This window comes from Eschrichtius robustus, chromosome 15, assembly GCF_028021215.1.
Source record: "Eschrichtius robustus isolate mEscRob2 chromosome 15, mEscRob2.pri, whole genome shotgun sequence".
NCBI classification, from domain to species: Eukaryota; Metazoa; Chordata; class Mammalia; order Artiodactyla; family Eschrichtiidae; genus Eschrichtius; species Eschrichtius robustus.
In genome coordinates, this window is record NC_090838.1 from 82,806,317 (window position 1) to 82,833,357 (window position 27,041).

At 37.5% G+C, this 27,041-nt stretch overlaps 1 protein-coding gene across 1 annotated transcript in view; it reads right to left on the reverse strand.

Moving 5' to 3' along the window:
* EIF2AK3 (eukaryotic translation initiation factor 2 alpha kinase 3) overlaps positions 1-27,041 on the reverse strand; it is a 68,237-nt gene that overhangs the window by 22,837 nt on the left and 18,359 nt on the right. Inside the window, exons 3-10 of the mRNA XM_068564698.1 lie at positions 10,934-11,128; positions 8,721-8,854; positions 6,995-7,229; positions 6,245-6,407; positions 5,118-5,258; positions 4,029-4,151; positions 2,486-2,706; positions 1,996-2,108 (exon numbers count right to left, since the gene is read on the reverse strand). Of these exons, the coding sequence (XP_068420799.1) occupies positions 1,996-2,108; positions 2,486-2,706; positions 4,029-4,151; positions 5,118-5,258; positions 6,245-6,407; positions 6,995-7,229; positions 8,721-8,854; positions 10,934-11,128 (1,325 nt within the window). The remainder of the gene's footprint in view (positions 1-1,995; positions 2,109-2,485; positions 2,707-4,028; positions 4,152-5,117; positions 5,259-6,244; positions 6,408-6,994; positions 7,230-8,720; positions 8,855-10,933; positions 11,129-27,041) is intronic.

The following is a 27,041-nucleotide window of genomic DNA, read 5'->3' on the forward strand; positions in this document are numbered from 1 at the left end:
TTTTCAATCTTTTCTGTCATAAAGCCATTTCCCTAGATATTAAGCAGTAAGTTTCATATAGAGCTTCTCCTTGTCCCTGTATCACGAAAGTCTAAGCATGGTATCAAAACAAAGGGGAACTAATACTAAACTTTCATTGGGTTATTTGTATGGAAATATGTTAATATAAATGTTTCAGACATTACATGAAATTTCTAAAAATCTTATATTTGTATTTGTATGGAAATATGTTAACATAAATGTTTCAGACATTACATGAAATTTCTAAAAATCTTATATGTTCTGGTATAATGTTATAAGTAATAATCCTAGTTATTACTTTAAAATGTATATCTCAGAAATAACTAATTTTCTTGTCAACTGCATTATTATGAACTTTCATCAAATCTTTAACTGTGGTCATTTTTAAGTCTTTTGTCATTTACAGACAGTTCTGGGTGTACTCTGATGCTTTTGCAAATATGTTCCTATAAAAGGCTTTCATCTTCAAGAAATTCATGGAAAAGACTCTGACAAGTACAGGTTTCTGGTAACTGACTGTACTGCTGAACTGAATGAATAAGCATTTTCAGAACTCTAATGAAAAACTGATGAACTCATAAAAGTGCTAACAAAAGATCAAGATGAAAAAAAAAAATCAATTACATGGGACTGAGTGAACTGATGAGGATGAGTGTAATTTTTGTGACTTTCTGTCTGAATTAAAAAAAAAAAAAATCCCACAAGGACTCAGAGGCAAAGAGTATACAAATCAATTTTCACTGCAAAGTAAAGGAGCTGTTACAGTGGAGGACTGCTGAACTGAATGTCAATATTATGACATAGTATGAGTGTGTTTCATGTTTGGTAATTGCAATCATTGTTGCTTTTGTTGTGGTCATCCATGTACAATGCTTGGTGTCAGTCTATTTATCTCTTGTAAAAATAAAATACAGTGTGTGTGTGTGAAAAAAAAAATATATTGCTTATCTTGATTAAAAAAAAAAAAAAAAAAAAAGGGGAAAAGTAGCAATAATCCATGTAAGAAAATTGAATCGCAGCACCATTTCTTGTCCCACAAAGCATCAAAATCTGTACACCTGACAGATTTGCTTACAGATTTTCTACTTTTATTTTACTTTTAAACTATTTGAATTGGCTGCTTTTTAAGTAACCCAACTCCCTCTTCTGTTTTTAAAAATGATCTATTCTATTGGTGTACTTCTCCCCAGTTTTCTGCTTCTTATTTTAGACAGAATAAGGATGAAATAAATAATTGAGGATTAAGTAACATAGGAGATTTACGTCATATTCCAATAACATAAAAATTATTATTTGGTATTAATGCCAAGCCCGGTACATGGTATACCCTCAATAACTATGTCATCTGAATAACAACTCAGTTTGGTGGCTGTAATTCTTTTTTTTCTTTTCCTTCCAGTTTTACTGAGAAATAATTGACATACATGGTGGCTATAATTCTAAACTTTTATAACACTCTACTTCTACCCCTCTTCTATACCACCTTGAATCAGTTTAAGTAACTTGAGGGATATGTCTGTTTTATTTACCTAGTCATACATTTTTAAAAAAAAAAAATAAACAATATCTTAGTTTAGAGGTTGTTTCTTCTTTCTTAAGTGAAATACAGTCGGCATACAATATTATGTAAGTTTCAGGTGTACTACACATAATGATTTGACATTTGTATACATTATGAAACGATCACCACGGTAAGTCTAGTAATCATCTGTCCCCATAGAAAGTTACTGCAATATTATTAACCATATTCCTTATGTTGTATATTACAATCCCTGTGATTTATCATATAACTGGAGGTTTAGAAGCAGATGCTGAATGAACAACTATTCCATTCTTCATCTATTTCACCCACCACTCCCCCTCTCCCTTCTGAACCATCCCTTCGTTCTCTGTATCTAAGGCCATTTCTTCCTGGATTTGAACAGTTAGCACCAGAAGCTACAGCACACATGCATTTTATGAAAAGACTCATACCGTGATACATATCCAGAATTTTTTATGTCATTCCAGCTACTGTCATTAGCTTCTCCACTGACAGAATCATATTTATTTTCAGTTTGACACTGAGTTTCAGATTCTTTCCTTTGCTGATAAGGTGGGGGAGAAAAAAATCACTCTCAGTACAAAGCTGAATTGAAGTTAGCTAATAATATTAGGCTATAAAATAACACTGAAGAATAAATAATATTGAGAAAAATAAATGTATTATAAGAACATAAAACAACAGCATTTCCTTTGTCAAAGGGAAAGGGAATGATCAGGGTGGAGCCAGACTGCAAGGGGTTGAGGAGTGAAGGGGACAAGGACGTGGAAGCAAGAGTATGGGCAACAATGATTTTAGGGTAAAACTTAAGGAAATGGACCCCTTGCCCATCACGTGCGCACACGCACACGCGCACACACACCCTAAGTTTTCTATCGTCCCAACACTTTGAAAAAGATGAGATCCTAAAAAATGTCTTACTCTGTGAGGATGAGGATGGAAGAGTCTGCGCACAATGAAAGTTGTTGCTACGATACAAAACAGAATGGTTCCAACTATTTCTTTCCACCAGTGTAAGAGGAGAACGGGATCCTTTTTGCGGATATTCTTGTTGTAACTCGGGTTGTCGAGAAATCTGACTGTGATCTGTGTGCTCCGTTTGTTTCTTTCCCTCTTGTAGTATGGCAGGTAATAACCATTATCTTCAAAAACAAACATTAAAAGTGTTTTTTTTTAAAAGATAAACCAATATAGTTCCACCTTTAATTGCTAAAAATTATCTAATTTCCTATGACTTTTAACACTAATTCCTTTTTCTAAAGTTTCATCTCTTCTTTAGCACATTTCGACAGCCTCATTTACCCTACTTTTTCTTCTTTCTACACAAATATATTTTCCTTTATTCCATAAGCATCATACATTTTCTTTCTATTGAATAATAAGACTAAAAACAACCCTTAAGGGCTACTCCATTCATTATCTCATTAATAATTCAATCCTTTAAATGCAAAAAAGAAAAAAAAATTAGACAGTACTCAAACCTCCTTGGAGGATTTGAAACTTTACTTTCATTTAGCATCAATAAAATATCAAATTTTACCATGACGAGGAAAACATCTCCACTGTGCTCTCTGGTTCCTTTCAGGCTGTCAAAATGAATTTGTCCTAGAAAGCAGCCTGTCCTTTTTACCTTCTATTTTATACCACATGGGCACATTACACAATTCTCTTTTACCTTGTATTTTGATCAGTATCAGATAGACAGCTGTTTGTAGTTCAGAGCTCTCTGATTTTTGTTAAATCAATTTAAATTCTACAATAATTTCCCAGTTTTATCATCTAGGGTAACTGACGAGGAGTCTATGTTTTTGCCTAATGCAGATCTGAGCAATTTTTTTTTTTATATCCAACTGTTCAAAAGACTTTCATATCTGAATATATCCTAACTTTAAATACACAGGAATGTGTTTCACGCCAAATTTCACCTATTCTTGACTTTTGTACTAATTTTCCTCGTCTGAAAACAAAATTAAAATAACCCCAATTTATAGCATTTTCACATAGCTCTATGGGAAACACCTATTTTCTTCATTACACAGACTGATATTATACAGACTATATTATATAAGCTCATAATCAAATGAGAGCTAATAACAAGAACTAATGCTTATTGAACACTATTGTTTGCCAGGCATGGTGCTAATTAAGACTGTGCATTATCTCATTTAGACCTTACAACAACCCAATAAATAGATATTAGGATTACTATATCTTTGTTTTACAGATGAAGAAACAGAGACACAGGTAAGTTAGGTGTGCCCAGCCTAGCATGTGGCAAAACACTGGCAATCTGTCTTTGAAGCCTTGTACCCTTGGCCACCATTCACAATATCTGCCTCCCAAGATATTTATTTTCTACCCTCCAACTGACTGCTTTGCATTTGAATTCTATTAATTAATTTCAAATTAATAAAATAAACAGAAAAAAAAACAGCATTTTCAATCCAAGTGGAATCACACTTACCATATGGATACTGCAAGATTGAAAGTGCACCATTACTGTACTCTTCATGAGAAAACTTATCGTTATTGAGACATTTGTCAAATTCATCAGACCCCACCAAGACAGGAGTTCTGGAAGGAGAATCTAAAAGAAAATGGTAAAATCTTAACTGTTATGACTTTAATGAAAATGTGTGTGCCTCATTCATCCCAAAAACAGACATTCAAATAGCACAGCTCAGTTCAAATATGTAAGTCAAACAAATGGCCCAACGTTCTTTCTCTTGAAAAGCAGTCTTGTAGAGAGATGAGTCATTTAAACGAGTAATTAAAATATGATGTGATGTGATAAAAAACATATACAAGGTACAGAAAGATAGCTGAAGGAAATAGATGGTTTAGTATTTGAATTCAATTCAATTTGAGTGTCTCAAAGAATATGATGTGATAACCAGATGTTTCATAAATATTCTTTTTTTTTAAAAAATAAATTTATTTATTTTAGGCTGCTTTTGGTCTTCATTGCTGCGCGCAGGCTTTCTCTAGTTGCGGTGAGCGGGGGCTACTCTTCGCTGCAGTGCGCGAGCTTCTCATTGTGGTGGCTTCTCTGGTTACTGAGCATGGACTCTAGGCCCACGGGCTTCAATAGTTGCAGCACGTGGGCTCAGTAGTTGTGGCTCGCGGGCTTAGTTGCTCCGTAGCATGTGGGAATCTTCCCGGACCAGGGCTCAAACCTGTGTCCCCTGCATTGGCAGGCAGATTCTTAACCACTGCACCACCAGGGAAGTCCCATAAATATTCTTAATATAAATATGTTAAGAGCGAAATGATATCAAGGCATGGTCAGAGAATGGTTAAGAGTTTTTCTAAGCTGTCTAGAGAAATATTTTATTGACATTGATTTCTATAGAAGTAGCTGCTGTTTCAATGAAATCATGTTCTAAAGGATAATTAAAATTCATTAACGTCTGAAATACCTTCCCAGTTTATCAGAAAATATAGAGTATATAATAGTTGTGATCTCTGTGATATTCAAAACTAGGTCAAAGACAGTCATGATTAGGCCTCTGAACATCTTAATAACATTTATAAAAGTTCATAATTCACTTACGAATTAAGGGTTTCCATTTGATTGTTGGCAAAGGAATAACTGCATTTTCACTGTTGACAGATTCCAAGGCCTTGGGACTCGTAGGAAACTTTTCTGAAATTCTGACTGATGACTGCAGATACAGCTGGCCTCTGTACATTCCTGAATCAACCAGAACACTGTCAGTTAGGTTGAGAATCAAGCACCGATGATTTTTTTTTTTAAAAGGTTCATTTTGATTTAATAAAATTAGATGAATTCCAGTTATTTATTCATGTGCTACATAGCTCTTTTCAAAGAATCATGCCTGAAGCACTCAAATTTGACCCAAAGGTTATTCAACAACAACAGGGGAGGAAAGTTACACACAAGTTACAATGTTTCTCACTATATAATTTTTGGTAATTACTGAAAAACTCTTCCAGTAGGAAAATTCAAACAAAAGAAATTGTTGTACTCTTATGAAAGTAACATTTTAGATGAGGTAACCTTTTCCTTAAGAAAACGTAAACACCTATCCTTCAAGAGATACTGCTAACAATTCTATTAAATACTATCATAACACGTGTGACACGTCATTCTTTCAAATTCTTGCATTTCACTGAGATTGAGGGGCGGGTAGCACATTGATAGAGCTTAAATAATTTTATGTGTATTTGACCACAAAACTAGTTCAAATAATTAGATTCGCGGGTTCTCAAAATGTAGTACGTTGAAGGCTTTCAACTGCCAAAGCAGCACACCAGAATTTTGTTTTAATTTTTCAGATAAGTTGTATAGATGCATAGGAAAAAATAAACATACCTTTAACGGGGAGCAAATTGATATAGATGCAAATACAAATGTAGAAAGTTTTAGACTTTGAGGATACATAAGTAATGTGAAATCATGCTATGTAATGGCAACATTTTTAAGCCTTTTAAATATAGGTCTCAGAGAAAAAGAACACGCTATAGTAATTAAAAGTTTCAGAATTGGATAAATGAAAGAAAATTGCAGGAAAAGAAATCAAAGTACAAATCTTAAGGCCAGAGAATGTACTTAGGAATTAAAACTACTACAGACACACCTGAAGTAGGGAGAGACAATGTAGGAATAAAATCTAGATGTCAACTTGTACTATTGCTAGATGAGAGATATCCACTCACCCAAGTAAACACTGTTTTCTGTGGCTCCTCGGGCAGCTTCTACGATGTCTTCTTCATCTTCTAAAACTCCATCATTAGTGGCGTAACTTGTATCATCAAAAAGACTGATGGGAATGACTTTGCCATCCTTAACCAACCAGGCAGATGCAATGGGAGTACAAAACTAAACAAAAATGGAAACGAAATTTTAAACAATCTCAAGCAGTATTTCTATGTATCCCAACTCCCGAAATACCCTTTAAAACCACAAATTTCTTTACAAATTTTCACTTTTCCAGCTTTACTGAGGTATAATTGACGAGTAAAAAATGTATGTATTTATGGTGTACAGTGTGATATTTTGATATATGTATACATTGTGAAATAATCAGCACAATCAAGCTAATTGATATATCCACCATCTCACAGTTATTTTGTATGCATGTGTTTTAAGAACATTTAAGATCTATTCTCTTCATTTTTGTTTAATATTCTGAGGAAACTCCATGATGTTTTCCATAACATCTATGCCAATTTACATTCTCACCAACACTGCACGAAGATACACGGTTGTACACTATTCACCAACATCTTCACCAACCTTTTGACTTTTTCTTAATATTCAATCTAACAGATGTAAAATCACAAATTTCTTAGAGCACAGAGAACAAGTTGAAAATCCAAAATGGCAGTCACTTCCTTCTACCCAACATGTTTGGTCAAACTGAGAAGGAAAGAAACATATTATAAATTCTCAGTGGTTCTAGGTACCTGGTATTCCCACTCCAGATGTCCTCCTTTCTTACTAAAGGCCATAACTTTCCAATCAGCAACGGAGACCTTTATCACTGTGTCCATCACGGCAGCTTCCTGTTCTTCCACGTCTGAAATAATTTTAGACTGTTCTTTGTTTCCACTGGGCTTTAAGGTGCTTTCAATAAATCCGGCTCTAGTTTCCATGTCTGGAATATACCGAAGTTCAAAGTGGCCAACACTGAAATTCCACCTTAAATTTACAAAGGTGTGTTTTAGAAACTTACATTTAAATAAAGGGACCAAATAATTAAGAACTCTTCTAGAGTGAAGAAGCAAACACTAAAATTTGGTGATGAGAAAAGGAACAACTCAACACAATCTTCTGGAAAGGAGCATACTGCTGATTTATGCCACAAGAGGGCGTAACTTGGTCCTGACCCTTTAGAAACAGTGGTTCTGAGAGTTGTGACCTGACAACAGCTACAGGACAGATTTTTCTCTTGAAATTAACAAATGTTCACATTTCCAAATCAGGGTAATTTTCTCAAAACACATCAAAGTCATCCTAAAATAAGGTAGCTTGCAGTCTGCCTTACTTCTTAATTAAAGCCTGACACATTTCGTTCAAGTGCAGAGAAATTACCATATCCCAGTAACCAATGCAAAAGGCAAGACGAAAGCTACTGATTTTAGATTTTTATGAAAATACAGCCTCAAATCACTTATCTGTTGACACTATAATGGTCTTGACACTAAGATATAAAATGGCCCTAGAATTCCGACATCTGTTAAAAGATAGATACTTAAGGAATATGGATCTTAGATGCCAGACTCTTCCCATTCTGATAACTCAAATTCTGTTAAGTTGAACATCTGCTCCTATGGTAGCTGAGCACCCAGCAAGCCCTCAAACACTTAAGGAAACAAAATCCCATCAGGATAAAGAAGGTCGGGTTGCCAGCATATGCAAAGCTCTACAGTCCAGGGAATGTAGAAAAAATACATTCTTCACTGAATTTGAGAAAACAGTTTTCAGGAAAGGAAACTGAATTATACTGCATCAGATTAGACAACATCTGAAAGTCTGGTTCACTTTCAAAGGATAAAGATGGGATCTCAAATTCTTTTTACTGCGCAGCAATTTAAAATTTAAATATTAGGTTTTGAAAAGTCAAGCATGTGATTTACCACCAGCATATCTAATTCAATCACATTACTTTAAATGTAAAAATTTACATTATTTGAAAAAGGAAACAAAACAGTATTTGACCACATAAATTATACTTTAACACTTTAAGAAAATACACTAAAATATTATTTTATAATGGAGGCGGTAGTCAGACAAACCATGAAACTACCTACTAGAGAGAACTGCAGGGTCAAACAGACCCAAGTGAAACAAAGCACATCAGCTTTGTCTTAAGAGTTTTCTGCATTCAGAGAACTTTGATCAGTGAGATTGCTATGAAAAATATCATTAACCTAAGACTAAGCTAATATATAGTCACTGTATGGGACTCCTCTTTTTTACCATATCCTGAAGCACATGGTGAGAAGTTCAGTTCAGGATCTGTTAATAATCATGAAGCTGTTTTAAATTTAGGGGCTTCATTTCTCTTAAAAGAGTAGTATGCTTTTGGGGAAACAAAATAGTTCAGAAAATCTCCACAAAGAAAAAGCTGATGAATTCTGGTCTTGTTGTACTTCTAAACATCAACAGCAACATTATCTGAATACACACTTCTCACTGCCACTACGAGGACCGACGGCTCTAACGGTTTTCTGGGTGCGCTGCAGAAGCAGGATATCTTCTTCTTGTTCCATTTCATCATTATCCCACTGGCGACAACCCAAAGCTGAACAGATGTACCTCACCTGAAAAGACAGATGTAAAATTAGTAAAGAGAACAAGTTACAGCAGATCAGAGACAGTAAAAGACTCAACAGTTTTATAAAAAGTGAAAGGAAATTGAGGAAATGTGTAAAAAGTAGCCAAGCATTAAGAAGCAACAGCTAAAAAAAAAAAAAAAAAAAAAAAGAAGCAACAGCTAGGGAGCTTCCCTGGTGTCTCAGTGGTTAAGAATCCACCTGCCAATGCAGGGGACACGGGTTCGAGCCCTGGTCTGGGAAGATCCCACTTGCCGCAGAGCAACTAAGCCCATGTGCCACAACTACTGAGCCTGTGCTCTAGAGCCCGCGAGCCACAACTACTGAGCCTGCGTGCTGCAACTACTGAAGCCCACGTGCCTAGAGCCCGTGCTCCACAACAACAGAAGCCACCGCAATGAGAAGCCCATGCACTGCAACAAAGAGCAGCCCCCGCTCACCGCAACCAGAGGAAGCCCGTGCGCAGCAACAAAGACCCAACGCAGCCAAAAATAAATAAATAAAATAAAAAATGCACAGTTTCTGTTAAAAAAAAAAAAAAAAAAGGAAGCAACAGCTATACTGTATAGCACAGGGAACACCACTCAATACTCTGTAATGGCCTATGTGGGAAAAGAATCTAAAAAAGAGTGGATATATGTGTATGTATAACTGATTCACTTTGCTGTACACCTGAAACTAACAAAACATTGTAAATCAACTGTAGTGCAATGAAATTTTTTTAAATAAATAAATAACCTGAAAAAGAAAAAAAAAGCAACAGCTAGATTACCACCAACTCCTAAAATGAAACATTTTGAACCATAAAAGTACAAATGAATATTTATTTCGGGGAATGAGTCTTACTTTGCTCATTTCCATGGAAGAAATGGATAACTAGTTGTGATCTCTTAGTAATAATATCATTAATAAAATTCTAGGTGAATTAAAAACACCTCAGAATTTCCATATGACGGAAATATTTAGTTTTAAAAAATCTGAACCTTTTCTAACAGCTGCAGTATTTTCAAGTACTTCCTTCAAAACTTCACTCAAAGGAAAAGGAAGATTCTTTGGATGATGTGACCAAAATCCTCACAGAAAGAAACATACCTGCTAGAATACCAGAATTTTGGAGCAGCACATCAAATCAGAGAACCAGGTGACGGGGTTCAATCCCATTGTTTAACAGATGAGAATACTGAAGGAAACCAAGGATCACAAGGCCGCCTCAATACAATACACATGCAGGTGGCTGGAGAGGGCAGAGAAGCTTGCAAAGGGCCTATGGGCCTAACACTCAGACAAGGGATCCTTAAAGTTTGAAAAACTTGAGGGCCAAAGATCTTTTTTCTATTCTTCCTTATTTTCGTCTTAAGTCTATATACAAATATTCAAGTATCAACGTATTAAGGGGTTAAAAAGAGATTTTCACCTTTCCAAAAAGCATGGTTTTAATTAGTTATCCCCCATAATGGAGTTATAAGACCCAATCTTAGAAGCAGATCATCTCCTAAGAGCTAATAAGGGAGAAAGTCTAGGTCATTAACAGTATGACTTTTTCTTCACACAGATCTAAGTCAAATCTGACCTTGGAAGTTTCTGAACCTTTGAAAGTCTTGGTTTTCTCATCTGTAAAATGAGTACAAACTTGCCTCTTGGATCCTCTTATGATAGGCTCAAACTAGATAAATAAGTAGTAGCAATTATTCTTATCATCAGGATTATTATTATTCTTTGGAGGGTTCCTCATCTATCCAAATGAAAATTGTAAAATGTAACCATTAGAAATATTGTGATGATTTCAAAATAAGGCATGAAAAATGCACCTGACATACAGTAGACCACAGTTATTCATTCTCTTCCCCCTGCTATTCCTGGCTCTGCTGTTCATTCTGTTATTTTGGATAAATTTAGTTTCTCTTAATAGTATTCCCCCTTTCCACTTCACAGTTCTTTTATCAAAAGAAATGATATCCTCAGGGGAAAATTATTACAGAGCTCAACCAGTAATAGTATAGTTTAAGAAATTATCTCTTCTATTCCTATTGATTCTGATTTCTCCCCAAACTGAACATTTTTACTCACCTTTCCGCTATATGCACTGAGTCCATATGTAGTGAGAGACTTTCCTCCAACCAAGACAACATCATCTCCAAATTTATAAGAAGATTCAAGAAGTGATTCAACCGTAAACGGAACTGTTTCCATGCTCTCACGGTCCCGGTCCCACTGGAAGAGGTCTCCATCCAGGGAAGGAATGATCATCTTATTCCCAAATACCTAAAATAAAAAGCTAACTTTTAAAAGGATTTTATGAATGGATAAAGAAGATGTGGGTCATATAAACAACAGAATACTACTCAGCCATAAAAAAGAATGAAATACTGCCATACTAGAGATTATCATACTAAGCAAAGTAAGACAGAAAGACAAAGACTAATATCATATACTATCACTTATATGTGGAATCGAAAACACGACCCAAATGAACTTATCTGCGAAACAGAAACAGACTCACAGACATAGAGAATAGACTTGTGGTTGCCAAGGGGGAGAGTGGGTGGGGAGGAACGGTTTGGGAGTTTGGGATTAGCAAATGCAAACTACTATACATAGGATGGATAAACAACAAGACCCCACTGTATAGCCCAGGGAACTATATTCAATATCCTGTGATAAACCACAGTGGAAGAGAATATGAAAAAGAATATATATATGTATAACTGAATCAATTTGCTGTACAGTAGAAATGAACACAACACTGTAAATCGACTATACTTCAATAAAATAAATCTTAAAAAATAAATTAATAAAAGGATCTGAACTGCAAGGTAGGAACTAAGAGCCGTAGTCTCTGACCTGAGGTACTCAGGCCTCCTAAGCAGCACACGAAACTGCACAGTTCATCCACCAAAAGCAACTTAAAAGAACCACCCATCTCTGCTGGGACCCACAGGCACCCTCCAGTCTGGTTTTCCTCAAACTCTGTTTGCCACGAGCCAAGCGTGTTCCGTAACAATAAGGGAATTACTAAGGAGAGTTCTGTGACCAAGTGAGTTCAAGAAGAGGTTACTGTGGGAGTTCTTATAGTGATTACTATGTTAACGTAATAATATGATTTTCTAGTAAAGGGATAGTTTATGCAGCACTTTCCAAGTCTATTTTATCCAGGCCAATTACCATCGTAGGTTCAGATCCAAGGAACACAGGTTGATTTACGCAGCAGCCCATTCTTTCTTTCATTCACTTTCTCAGATCTGCTATGAGCCAGCAGCCTGGTAACCAAGCTTACTGATTTCATGCTCTTGGTTGCCCTTCCTTCTTCTATCAATGTTAACTGAGGGCCTACTACATGCTAGGGACTATTCTGTGGCTTAGGATACACCAGGGAGCAAAACAAATTAAAAAAGCAAAACAAAACAAAAAAACCCCTGCCATTTGTGGAGCTCAAACTCTGGTATCGGGAAATAAACAACGTAATAAATAATTACAGAGTATGTTAGGTGTTAAATGCCATAGTGAAAAAAATAGAACAAGATAAAGGGGGAATGGATAAATGTCTGCATGGGAGGGGACAGGACTTGTCAGTAACGGTTAAGTTCAGGGTAGGCCCATTAAGAAAGTAATATTTGAGCAAAATCTAAACACAAGCGTTACCCCTGCTGATACCTGCGGAACAGCCTTTGCAAAGGCCTTAAGGGGGAAGTGCATTGTGATGAGGAAAGGGAACAGGTTGTAGAGGCAAGGACGGAGGTGGGGAGAGCAAGCAGAAGGCCGGAGATGATAATGGTGGTGCTGGTGGTGGGCTACAGTGGAGCTGCTGCCTGCGGTTAGATCTGGGATATAACTGGAAGGTAAAGCCAACAGGATTTCATGGTAGATTCCCTGTATGGAATGAGCGGAAGAAAAGCGCTCAGGATGACGCTAAAGATTTTGGCCAAGGAAATCTTGTTTCTTGAGAAAGAGTTAAATTAGTACATGACTTTGTGACACGGGCCTTCTGGCATTTCAAAATAGACACAACTCGGGAATTCCCTAGTGATGCAGTGGTTAGGACTCGGCGCTGTCACTGTGGTGGCCCGGGTTCAATCCCTGGTCGAGGAGCTAAGATCCCGCAAGCCGCACAGCGCGCCAAAACAAAACAAAACAAAACAGACACAACTTGACTTATTTCAGCTAATGACACAAGTATTTTCCTGATCGTCAAGGCTCAAAAATCTGGAAAAAGAGACTATGAAAGAAGCATGAGTTTAAAAACCAGAAAACCTCCAGACAAATGTCAATTTGTTTTTTAAACCAAATTTCTCTATGGACTTCTTTGTTCCTTAAGCAGCAGAATTCCTTTCTTTAAAGGGATACTTACAGGGATATTTTAAAGAGATCCTTTTCAGTCACAAAGAGTTCTCCGTTGATGCTCAGCTAATATATTCTTCCCCCCCTCACCCACCCCAGCTTTGCCCCACACCCCCGGGGTTCTAGAAAACAGGTTGAAAAACACAACTCTAATCCACTTCTTTCCTTCATTTTGTAGTTCAAATCCTCGTATCTCCTGCCTGAACTATTATTACAGCCTCCTTACAGTTCTTAACTGGGAATTTCCTCAATCTAACCTCTGCGTATCTTCTAGATTAATCCCTGAATCAGAGTTAAGCTTGTTATGACACTATTCAAAAATCCTCAACAGCTCTCCATTATCTTCTTACTAAAGACCCCAAATCCTAACTCTGACATACATTCAAAGTCCTCTAAACGTGACCTCAAACAACCTTTTCCTTGTTGTCTTTCACTTTTCCCCACGTGGGTGGAAATCAGGTGTCATTACTTAAGCAGGATATTTAATGTTTTTACTGCTATTGTTCAGTTATGTCATTGTCAATGTCATTTCTTCTCCCTGGAACACCCTCCTGTACCAACCCTGCCCACTGAAACCCCATCTGGCCTTCAAGCTAGCATCACTTATGTTTTTGCTGTGAAATCCAAGAAAATTTTAGAAAATTTTCGCTGACAAAAGTCTTAATACTGCACTTTTTGCTGTAACTGTAAACTGAGACACCATTACAGTCTCAAAAATTGTTTATTGTACCTCTAACAAATATTTATCAGGTATACTAATGTGTATACATTTATGTTTATTCAGTGGCTGTGAAAGTAATGCACTCAAACCTGGTGCCCAGATTTTGTTACCTAATTCCATTCCCCACCGAAAGAACAAAGGCTCCTGAGAGAAACGGCTGACTCCAGGGCTGGGGCAGGGCAGGTTCAAGATGAGCCTTTAACATCTTATTAGTCTAGAAAGTAAAGATATGGACAAAAAAAAGATGGAAACGTGTCACTGACCACATCTGGAATTTAAGCACCAGAATGATTTAAGTACTGAATTATAAAACATTGAAAAATAAAATAAGGAATTTATGCATCCGCACTGATAACAAATAGATAAAATAAACAACATATGGGGGAGAAGAGAGGGCTTTTACTGCAATGAAATGCCAAGTGTCTACTGGTAAATATGAAGGGAGGACTGGAGTTGGAAAAATTAGCATCTTGCAGACATCACAGTAAAGACTGCATCAGGCAAAAATCAGCCATGGTGTTAAATCTAGGTGAAAATTTTGAGGAGGAGCAGGATATTTGCACGGTCTTAAAGTATCTTCCCACAGACTGCTTATTAGTTACAAAAAGTTAAAAAAAAAACAAAACAGAAACAGTCATTATATAGTGGAGAATTCAGACAATGCCTTGACTGAATGATCAAATGAGTGACAGACATGATACCCTGAGAGAGGATGCAATATCAGCCATGCAGCATTCTGAGCCCAGCATACACAGCCTGGATCTAATCACCAGGAAACATGAGACAAGCACAAAATGAAGAAAGTTCTATTATTTTTAAATATCAGTAAAAGATCAGAGAGACTATATTCTTCAAAAATGTCAACGTCCATATATACACTACCAAATGTAAAATAGATAGCTAGTGGGAAGCAGCTGCATAGCACAGGGAGATCAGCTCAGTGCTTTGTGACCACCTAGAGGGGTGGGATAGGGAGGGTGGGAGGGAGGCTCAAGAGGGAGGGGATATGAAGATATATATATACATATAGCTGAGTCACTTTGTTATACAGCAGAAACTAACACAGCATTGTAAAGCAATTACATTCCAATAAAGATGTTAAAAAAAAATGTCAATGTCATACAAGATAAAGTCTGTGGGGAAAAAAATCCAGATTAAAAGAGGCTAATGTAACAAGTAAATGTATTACCTGACCCTAGACTAGATGCTGTACTGGGAGTGGAGAACGCTATAAAAGACATTATTTAGGTCAACTGATGAAACGAATATGGACGGTAAAGTGTCAATATAAATTTATGAAGTTGATAACTGTACTGTGATTATGTAAGAGAATAGAGAAATTTCCTATTTCTATTAGGAAATGCACACTGAAGCATTTAGGAGTAAAGGGCTACAATGGATAATTATCTTTAGATGTTTCAAGAAAAAAAGAGTATGTATGGGGGTTTGGGAGATGAGAGAGAGACACACAACTCAGATGATAAAGCAAACACGTTTTGAGCTGATAAATCTGGGTATATAAGGGTTGGGTTTTTTTCATATCAAAAAGTGTGCAACTTTTTGTAGTGTGAAATTATTTCCAAATAAGAGGTTAAAAAGAAAAGAAAGATACTCAAGAGCCCTGAAGGGGCTCTGTAATTAAACTCGGAAGGCTAGACCATTAAACTGAAGGCTCACCATAATTCTGGATATTTAAAGATCTCCAACTACTACTTTTATTAAAAAAACATTTGATTTTTAGTAAGCTCTCAAATGACATCAGTATGTATATATACCATACATACATATGTATACCACCTCATATTATCTTAGAATTTTAACATTACTATTTTATTCTTTGCTTTCTTGTATTTCTTGATAATAACAAACAAAAGACTATATTTTCAAAAATTAAAACTTTTTATTTTTATCTTTTGTAGAATGTCCAACTTGAGGTTGTCATTAAGAACAGATTTAGGTCATAGTTTATATACCCTACAGTAACAGTATTGTAGTATTTAGCCAATGTGATATCCCATTTTAAGTTACATATCAGTTAGAAAATCAAGTGTTTACTGTTCTCTACCATCCATATTATGTTAGGTATTCTCTATTCCATTTACTAGAACAATAAATTCAAATTGTGATAAAATTAAAAAATAGGTATTGTCTGGTAATGTCAACAGTAGTACTGGTTGAGTACAAATAGGGAGAGCAGGTGTGCGTCGCTACAAGAAAGAGGAAGAGCTGTTAGTGGGTCTCTAGTAAACAAATACCATTTATTTTTACTTGTTTCCTTTTCCATTAAACAACTTCTTTTCCCCTAAAGAAGCAGCAGGTCCTTAGGGAACACAATGGCTTCTAAGTGCAACCGCCCCCAATCCCCCCAACAAAAAAACAAACCAGAAAATCCATCAAACAGATAGGAGCTAAAATTCATCATTGCTTCCAAATGTAAAAGAAAGCAAACTTATCTGCAATTAAAAATATGGCTTAAACAACCAAGAAGATTTCACGTGACTGACCATGTTGAGAAAAACTGCCTTATTTTAAAAGAAGAGTGCAAAACCCAAAACAAAAAAGCATTATGATTCAATACTCAATCATGTCATATTCCTGGACTCTGATTTTAAAGTTCACTTTTAAATAGCTGCTCTTCACTAACTGGCCGCTTATGACTCATACCCACGGCTGCTAACCTCTGCACCAATCGTTGTGAAGTCTTTCAGGCTGCATCTGTGAAAGCAGATGGTGTTTTTTCCTTGAGAGCCACAAGAAGAGATATATGCCTGCAGTTCAGGTAGAGAGATGACATCACCCCTCAGAAGAGCATTACCTCACCCTCCCAGCATAGGAATGAGTCACCCGGAGAGTCAACTGCAAATCTCTTGGTATAAAAAAATGTAGGTTATGGTGATGCATTTTCACATTCCACTGATTTGTCTCTGGAAGCAGCTATTTGTCCTGATTTGCTGCTCTGCATTTCAAATTAATTATGTGACTTGCTTCCCACTTCAGTCATTTTAAAAATACAAATGCTTGCTATTTGGGGTTTTTTCCTCTATTTGTCTTTTCCTGTTAATAATTTCAAAATAAAAGGTTTGTCACATCAGCTGGCAAACTAGGTACCTAAGATCCAATCAAGGTCTTTAACCACGCAATCACAAAGCAGTTTAGTAAAGTAATTCAATTACCATTTCTGAACAAACTCTAACTGGCATAATGAACACCAGTGGCACATGTAATCAAGGACTCTATCTGAAATCAGAATGTGAGATAAGAACTCTATTTTCAAGTGGCAGAAGGAACTTCAACTGAGAAAATAAAGGAAGTACTACTACTAAAATGAATATAACCAGCAATAAAAACAAAAATTCTTCTAATATGCAAAAATATATTTTCATTCAGTTCTTCCTTCTTTTTCTATGCAACCACCTCCCCACCCACCCATCCCCAACCTCCCACCATCAACACATACACTTTTGGGGGTATATTCAACTTCATTTTAACTTAACACAAAAGTTTTGAAACATAAAATGTAAAGAGATGAATATAATAAACCCCCATGTATCTGTCACCCAGTTTCAACAGTCATCGACATTTTGCAACTCTCCACCCATCCACTACATATATTTGTTAATGAGAGTATTTTAAAGTCAATCACAGGCATCATGTCATTTCACCTATACATACTTCAGTATTCACTGCTGAGAAGTAACTACCATGCCAATGTTACATCTAACAGAATTAAGAGTAATTCCTTAAAATCATCTAATATTCAAATTTCCCTGATATTGCAAGACATACTATATAATTGGTTTGCTTCAACAAGGAATTTAAACTCCACATATTATATTTGATTCTTTTTTTCCCCTATAAGGGCCCCTTTCGCTCCTTTTTCCGTGCATTGATTTACTTGAGAAACCAGATTATTCACCCTACAGAATGTCCCACAGTTTGGATTTTGCATGTCACTTAACTTGTTCCTTTATTCCCTGTATTTTCTAAAAAAGTGTAATTAGGACTGGAGCTTTGATCTGATGCAGGTTTGATTTTTTTGGACAAGACTACTTCACAGGTGGTGCTATATACTTCCTATTGTAACAGAGGTCAGCAAACGACAGCTCACTGGCCAAATCTGACCCAGTGCGTGTTTCTATAAGCAAAGTTTTATTGGAACACAGGCATGCTTATTCATTTCTGTATTGCCTATGATTGCTTTCCCACTACAACTACAGAGACCGTATGGCCCACAAAGCCCAAGATATTTACTATCTAGCCCTTTACAGAAAAAGTTTGCCAACCCCTGAGTTGTCGTATTTGTTACTATTAATCAGTGGATTCAAGGGAGTCAGGCTGATCCCCTCCATTTTAAAGTGTCCCACCAACTTTTCACCATTTTAGTATCAATTGATGATCTATCTACTACTTCAATAAAACAATAAAATAATGACTTCTAATTCTGTCATTCTTTCCACATTTATTAGCTAGAATTTTTCTATAAAGAAGAACTTTCCTCATTCGGCTTTGGAAGCTGGATTTGTATACACTAGCGTTTTCTCAAGTAGTGACTCACATTAAACACTTTCAAATCCACAAAGTTGTATCCAGTGTGTATCCTAACCAAGAGAGAGGCAAAAGGATCACACTGGCCCTGACAGTTATAAAAGCCAAGTCCCAAGTACAAGCTAAGCAGCAGTAGGAGTTAAAAGGGAGGAAGGGGGAAGAAACAGGGTGAAAAAGCATGTGGAAAGATGTAGATCCATGAGACAGAGATAAGGAAAAATGGACATAGACTATCTGGGAAAAGGATGGAAAAAAACCAACTACTCTAGAGTATTCATGAAAGGGACACCCTTTCTCCGTCCTTCCTCAGGAACTCCAAACATCTCTGGTACAACAAATGATGCTTCCAATGATGACCTCAAGGAATTAGTTAAAAGATAAAAGTCACCAAGATTGGGAAGATGTAAAATACATGAAAAACATTTCATTGAAAGTGTTAAACTGTTGACTTTTTTTGATACCTGGAAATCCCCTTTGCCCAGAACAATTACTTTCCTTGCCATGCTAGCTGTTTTGGAAACCGAGGTAGGGCGAGGCAACAGCAGGCATCCAACTTATGAAATGGAAACGTGTCCACGGGGAGGTGACTGCGGCTCATCCAGCCCCACCCCTGGGTCCCTGACTCCACCAGCCACTCACTAATGTGACCTTGGACAAAAACTAACACCCTACTCTTTTACAAAATCCCTCAAATTAACTTACTGCACTGGATCCTCAAAAGCACTCTCCACAGCTTTTTGAAAAGGTATGTCTCTGGTCCCTAAACTACTAATGAATGTTTCTACCACTCTGGGGATCCACAGGCCTCCTGCTTTTCTCACTCCTTCCCCTGTCCCCCTCAATCCTTCCAGAGTCAAAACAGAAAGGGTTTTTTAACATTTTCTTTTGCTGTAAGACTTTCAATGAGACTTTGATGAATCACAGGGTTCTCTGAATGAGGCATCTGCATTGTTAAGTATCTATATTTAGAAAATATTTATAAATAATTCACACCAACTAACCATTGGGGAAATGTGGAAGAAAGCAGGAAAATCCCTAAAATCCTACTAAAGCCAATCTCTCCTTGAAACCCTTTCTTCTCTCTGACTCATCACTCTCTACCTGAATTTTAAAATGTTAGGGAGGGACGTCCCTGGTGGCGCAGTGGTCAAGAATCCGCCTGCCAATGCAGGAGACATGGGTTCGAGCACTGGTCCGGGAAGATCCCACATGCCGCGGAGCAACTAAGCCCGTGCGCCACAACTACTGAAGCCTGTGCTCTGCGACGAGAAGCCACCGCAATGAGAAGCCCGCGCACCGCAACGAAGAGGAGCCCCCGCTCACCACAACTAGAGAAAGCCCGCGCGGCAATCAAGAACCAACGCAGCCATAAATAAATAAATAGACAGATAGATAAATAAATAAATATCCTTCTAAAAATTTTTTTTTTAAATGTTAGGGATTCTGAAAGTTTGGTTGGAGGTCATCTTCTCACCCTACCCTCCTTCCCGGTGATTGCTCCTCTCAGTTCCCAGGACACTAACACTTCTAACTTTTCTCTTCAGTCCAGACTTTTCCTCTGAGAGCACCAGACCCACATATGCACAGGCTTTCTTAACATCTCTGCTTGGAGTGCACTCAAGGTCACTCGGCACTCACCGCATCTAAACAAATTCATGTTCTCCCTCTCTACACCTGTTCCTTTTCTTTTTTCTTTTTTTTAAAGGGGCCGGGGAGCAGTCTCGGAGGACACTTTTATTTATTTATATTTTTTTGGCCGCACCAGTGGCCTGTGGGATCTTAGTTCCCTGACCAGGGATTGAACCCGGGCCCTCGGGTTCTCTTCAATCCGTCACTTTACTTCACTCACTTCCTCGGTCACCTTATCATCCCCATCTGTACTAGACTGGCCTCTTAACTAGTCTCCCCGCTTCTGCTCTTCTTCCTCTCCCAGTCCATTCTCTACGGTCAGTAGAGACTGACTATATATGTCGTCAGTAGTCAGTAGAGTACAGGCGAGACTGATTTCAGTAGGATTTCAGGGATTCACCTGCTTTCTTCCAGACTGATCATTCCTGCTGCAAGGCCTTGATGCCAGCTGTTTCCTCTCCCAGAGCAGTCCTTCCCAGCCTCTCTACCCATTTCTTGCAGCTCTTTCTCCTCATAGGATCTCAGTCATAATAAACATAATTTCTTCTGAGAAGCCTTCTCTGACTTCCCAGCTTGGGAGGTCAGGTATCCTTGCTAAGTCTCTCTTAGTTCTACCCGTCCTTGTGACAGTTACCACAACTCAATTATGATACTGACACTATAATCATTTCGTATCTGGCTCCCCATCTGGCTCCACATAGTGTCATGTAAGTTCCATGATGGCAAGGATCTCATCTGTCCTGGGCATTGCTGTACCCCAGCGCACTGCCCTGCAGGATCCCCTGCCCCCTTAAAGACCAGTTCAGTTTTGGATGTGTTAAGTTCAAGTACCTTTGAGTCTCCCACTAGGGTTAAGAAGCAGTTAAGGGCTTCCCTGGTGGCGCAGTGGTTGAGAATCTGCCTGCCAATGCAGGGGACACGGGTTTGAGCCCTGGTCTGGGAAGATCCCACATGCCGCGGAGCAAATGGGCCCGTGAGCCACAATTACTGAGCCTGCGTGTCTGGAGCCTGTGCTCCGCAACAAGAGAGGCCCCGATAGTGGGGGGCCCGCGCACCGCGATGAAGAGTGGCCCCTGCTTGCCACAACTAGAGAAAGCCCTCGCACAGAAACGAAGACCCAACACAGCCATAAATAAATAAATAAATGTAAAAAATAAGTTTAAAAAAGCAGTTAAGTGCTCACAATGTGCTGAGCGCCATGCTGAGTCTGCTCTCTATATGAGGTCTTTGAGTGATTATTCCTGATAAAGCACATTAAGAATTATTAGAACAGAAAATGCAAACACATTGGTAAGTATTGAAGTATTTCAAAAGGCATGAAATATTGGAAAGGGGGCAAGAAATAAGCAGAAGGATCTAGGGCTGAGTCTCTGCTTTACTACACCAGACAAACCTCTGAACCATTTTGAGCCCCAATTTTCTCATCTGGAAAATGGGGGTTAATAAGAGTATTTTATAAGGCTATGTTAAGGAATAAATAAGAATGGATTTGATGTCACTTTGCAAACTATAAAGTACTAGTCAAGCAATACCTGTTAAGTAGATGTAATGATCCAGGGCTGCTATTTTGAACCTCTAAGGTAATTCGTGTGTGAGTGCACATATACATATACTTGTTAAAGGAAAAAGTTAAACACGAAAATACAAGCTCTTAATCTGACTATCTATAAATTCATCATGAGCCTCCTTTTAGTCTCCATAAGGAAACTTCAGAAATGACTATGGTTCGTTAACACTAAATTTCACATATTGCAAAAGAGCTTTTAGAATTCAAATAGTCGCTCCAAAAGTAAATTCAAGGAGAGAGCAGAAAGCTTAATTATGCCATGTCAATAACAGTTGACCCTTGAATGTGTGCTTGCACTGCATGAATCCACTTACAAGTGAATTTTTGTCACTAAATACATACTCCAGTACTCCACGATCCATGGTTGAATTTGCGAACACGGAACCGTGGATACAGAGGCCCACGGAAAAGTTATGTAGGATCTTCCACTGCATGAAGGGTTGGCACCCCTATCCCCAACGTTGTCCAAGAGCCAACTGTATCTCTTTCCCAATCCTGAATTCACAACACCCATCTAAAAACAAAGTCTTAAAACTATATAAAGATGAGTCCGATACAAGAATTAAATACATCAAACTGTGACCAGTCTTTGACTCACCAGAAATCTCTATCAGCCCTAAAATTCTCCTTTGAATATAGAAGTTCTGAAGGTTCATAAAGTACTTTATTGACCAAAAAGATAAACAATATTAAAGAGAAGTTAACAGGCATATTTTTATATATTTTAATTTTTTTTTTTTTTTAATAAATTTATTTATTTATTTTTAGCTGTGTTGGGTCTTCGTTTCTGTGCGAGGGCTTTCTCTAGTCGCGGCGAGCGGGGGCCACTCTTCATCGCGGTGCGCGGGCCTCTCACTATCGCGGCCTCTCTTGTTGCGGAGCACAGGCTCCAGACGCGCAGGCTCAGTAGCTGTGGCTCACGGGCCCAGTTGCTCTGCGGCATGTGGGATCTTCCCAGACCAGGGCTCGAACCCGTGTCCCTTGCATTGGCAGGTAGATTCTCAACCACTGCGCCACCAGGGAAGCCCTATATATTTTAATTCTTAAAAAATGTTACACTATATATCGAACACAAAATGGTAACTCTTAATAAAGTAAAATGAGCAACTGACCAGACTACTAGTTGACAAAATTGACTATTTGTGACTTTATGAGAAAAAAAAAAAAGATGTTCCAACATTGTTGTGTTGAGGAAACAATTTTTTAAACATTTCCCTAAATTTCAAGGAAAACATTGAAATTACCATGACGGGGAAAGTAAAGGAAGCTTATCTGCTGAAAGTAAAATGTTCCCAGAAATCATACCTCAAAGACTAAGGAGGAGGCATCATGGTTAACAAGTAGTTACGTGATCTAAACATGAGGGATTATGAGATCTTTCAGTAGATCTGGATATTAGTCGAAGAAGGCATCCCATGTGATATGCTTAAAAGGAAATGTAGGTTAAAAAAAAAAAAAGAAAGAAAATGCAAAAGAAAAAAGAAATCCTGAAGTGAGTTGGTATTTATGATCATCAAAGATTTTGAATTATTGACCAAGAGCAGTGAGATATCAAGTAGATAATTATTATTTCATTCTTTCTTTCCTTAACCTATAGTCAACCTACAAAACAAAATACCTCAAGGAAAACTACCAGGTTAACTTTTGAAGTATACTTTTTGCATTCACGGTGAAAAATACAGATTTAAGTACCTATCTTTGCCTTCACTTAGATTACTGTACATTCATAAAGGAGATAAATAATGTGCACGAGAAGTCAATTTCCTACAAAACAGAGTCAAACCAATTTCTCACTTGGCAACATGCGTGCTGGAATAAATCGATTTAGTTCACAGCACTGTTTTCAGCCATGCTAAGGGATTAATAAAACAAAATTAAAACAAAAAACTGTTTCATTTCTATAATTAAAAGAAAAGCAATTAACCTAAGCAATTATTTAAATATTGGCTTGCTCCGTGATTGACAGTGACTTTTCCAAATAAACCACCATCTTAGATGGTGTTCATCTAAGGCTCAAATTGTGCTAGTTTATGTACAAATGAAAAACTGTCAAATGACCAGACATCTTTCAGTATAAATTAGACTATCTATAAAACAGATTGCAGATCCTCTTTTAATAAAGCAATACTCAAAACGGTCTACTAATGGACCCTTGGTGAACAAATCAAGTAGCCGTTAAAAATGTACTCTTTTCAAAAGATCCCCCCCAACCTATGAAGGCCCTTCTTCATGACTGCGGGCTGACTCTGCAGTGCGCAGGCTGGAAAGCTTCAACATCATACTTGTCTGTTTCTGCACCTGCCTGAAACAGAAAGGCGGTGTGTCCCTTGGGGAGAAACATGCCTAAAATAAAATAAAACAAAACCCCAAACTCTAACTATAGACTTATGAGAGAGTTGTTTGTTCTTTTTAAGAGAAAAAAAAAAAAAAAAAAAAAAGGACATTTTAACAGAAAACTGAAACAAAAAAAACAAATATGGTATCTCTAAATAAAGAAAAGGTAAAGGTATTGTCTAAGGACAGACTAGTTATATATACACAATTATAATATGCATTCTAAACACAGATAAGGAAGAAGGTCTTCGTATTTATAAATGTGTTCCAAGACACAGAAAAGTAGACAGTTCAAGGATATTACGTCTACTTAGATTTGGTGAACTGTGATCCAAATGCCACCCAGAGACCCCAAAGAAAACCTATGCTAATATGTCACAAAACAGAATTTTAAGACAATCAATGAGGAACCACTGCCAAACCTCCTTAGTGCTTTTTCAAGGTTGAATCTGCATATAAATTAACAGTGGAAAGCAAATCAGATTTTACCTCAGGTGGTCCTTCTGAAAATTAAAAACAAAATTCTTAGCTACGATCAAAAGTATCAGATTTAGAACCTAGGGGCACATGTTAAAGGTAACAGAGTAAACCTTAGGTTCATCATTTATTCTAACACACACACACACACACACACACACACACACTGTTTTAGCTTGGTTTATATCAGTATTCTTTTGAGGAAGCTTATAAATACCTAGTCAAGAGGAAAGAGTGGCAAGTCAGATCTGTGTCCCATGGCACCTCAACCTTCCTGCAGCATACAATGCATTCTAAAAATAATGTGAAACACTTGCTTTTAATGGAACTGTCAATCTCTCTTATCCTTTGGGAACTTATTTTTTCCTTAACATAATCAAAACATGACTAAAGCAACACAATAAACTATTTTATATGCTTTTTGATCAGAAAAGGTTAAGGACATCATGAAAGCAGGCTGAGAGGCAATGAGATATGTACCTAATGGTAATGAATTTGTGCCATTTTTAAAAGAATCCTTAAATGTAGTAAAAGGGGAAGTTAAAAAATTCCTCTAGATAATTTATATGAGTGTTTCATGTATTTGATGGTACCTGAGTCCTGAAGTTAAGGACAATCTTTAGAAATTTAGTCCCTGGTGGTTCAGTGATTAAAACTCCGCGCTTCCGCTGCAGGGGGCATGGGTTCGATCCCTGGTCAAGGAACTAAGATCCCACATGCTGCACAGCGCAGCCAAAAAATTTTAAAAAACAAGGAGAAGAAATTTAGTTCAATTCATAAGTTTACAGAGAAGGAAATTAAAGCTCTACTGGAATAATTAGCCGGGTCACACAGCCAGTTAACAGCAGCACCATGACTAGAACTGAAGCCTCTGAATCCCAGTGCCTCCTCCACACCACACGGCCTACAAAGTTCCTGTGATGCTTTTACTTTATTATTCTAGCAAAAGTACACGTGATCCATAACCAATTCCTCTATCATTAATAACTTAAAAATTATTATACAGTCTATCAAATCCTTTAGCCTTCAGCTTCTCATTAGATAAGTCACTTTAAGAATCACTGCACAGAGAATACATCTTCCCTGGCCTTCTGGGTTTAATTGGTTTCATCTTTGTACCACTCTTGATGAAAGGGTGGAGAAACTGATATTCTAATAGAGGAGTCTCCAAACGGAGCCTCCAATTGTCACCTGGGTGGCTCCTGCTACATCTCCCCACCAGTTCCTGCCTGCTGTACCCAGCTCTCCTCTGCACACTACCTGTCCTAGCAAACGCTGAGCTTCAGACAGAGAAAATTAACTGTTTCTCCCAAAAAGTTAGGGACCGTCATAAAATTGTCTATCAGATGCATTTAGAAGGGTATGGCATCCAATCCGGGGCATTTCAAATAGCAGTTTTTGTTCCTCTTTTGGTGGTGTTTTGTCCAGCTTCCGAACATAACTTCTAGATGCTGAGAGATACACACCTTGCTGAATAACAGGTGACCCAAGCTCGAAATACAGTCCTCTCTCCTTGTTAATGTTTATAACCTTACGAATACTCTCATAATGGTGATATTTCTATTATATACTAGATCAGTCGTTCTCAAAATGTGATCTGTGGACTCTGTTTGAGGTGCAGAGGGTCAAACGGTTTTCATAAGAAGGTGCTATTTGCCTTTCCCTGGGGTGCTATTTGCATTGATGGTATAAAAGCAACGGTGACTAAAGCATGAATAAGGTACCAAATTCATAGTCCTGGCATCTTCACAGTCACACACTCACAGCAAAAAAAAGAAGAAAAAAGTTTCACTCGAGAATGTTCTGATGAAACAGTAAAAATTAATTTCATTAAATTGTGACCTGAGTACGTATCTTTTTACTATTCTGCCCGACTAACCAGGAGGTGTGCATTAAGGACTTCTGCCATGAACTGAAGCATGTTTTGAGGAAAAGCACTTGTGTGACTGAGTTTTGAGCTGAAACTAGCGGCATTGCTCACAAAGCTCCATTTTTACTTGAAAAATTGAGAGAAAAGCTACAGTGATGAGACTTGGGTATTCGGCAGACGTTTTCTCAAAAATAAAGTGAACCTCTCACTTCAAGGAAAACAACTGACTGTGTTAATGATAAAATCCAAGTTTTCAAGCGAAAATTAGAATTTTGGAATAGCTGTATCTACCCATGTGAGCTTGACAGCTTCCCAGTACTGGAAGACTTTTCTGATGAGATCAGTGGTGACAGTAAAAAATTTGAGTTTACAAAATATTCTATAAGGAAATATGTCAACATTTGGAAGATCTGTGTAACTCAATGAATCAATATTTTCCAAATGATGTTAGAAAATCACGCACGGGTAAAAGGCAAGACAGACCAATGGATGTTACTGGTACAGAGTACAACTGTTCATTGATATGGTTTCAGATTCCACGGTGCAACTAACCTTTCAGAAACTTCCACTTGTTCTCGTGTAGAACCAAAAAAGAATGATCACAATCAACTGAAAAGGCTACTAAAATACTCCCTTTCTCCACCTACGTATGGATTTTATTCTTCATACAGTTCAACCAAAACAACAATGCAACATA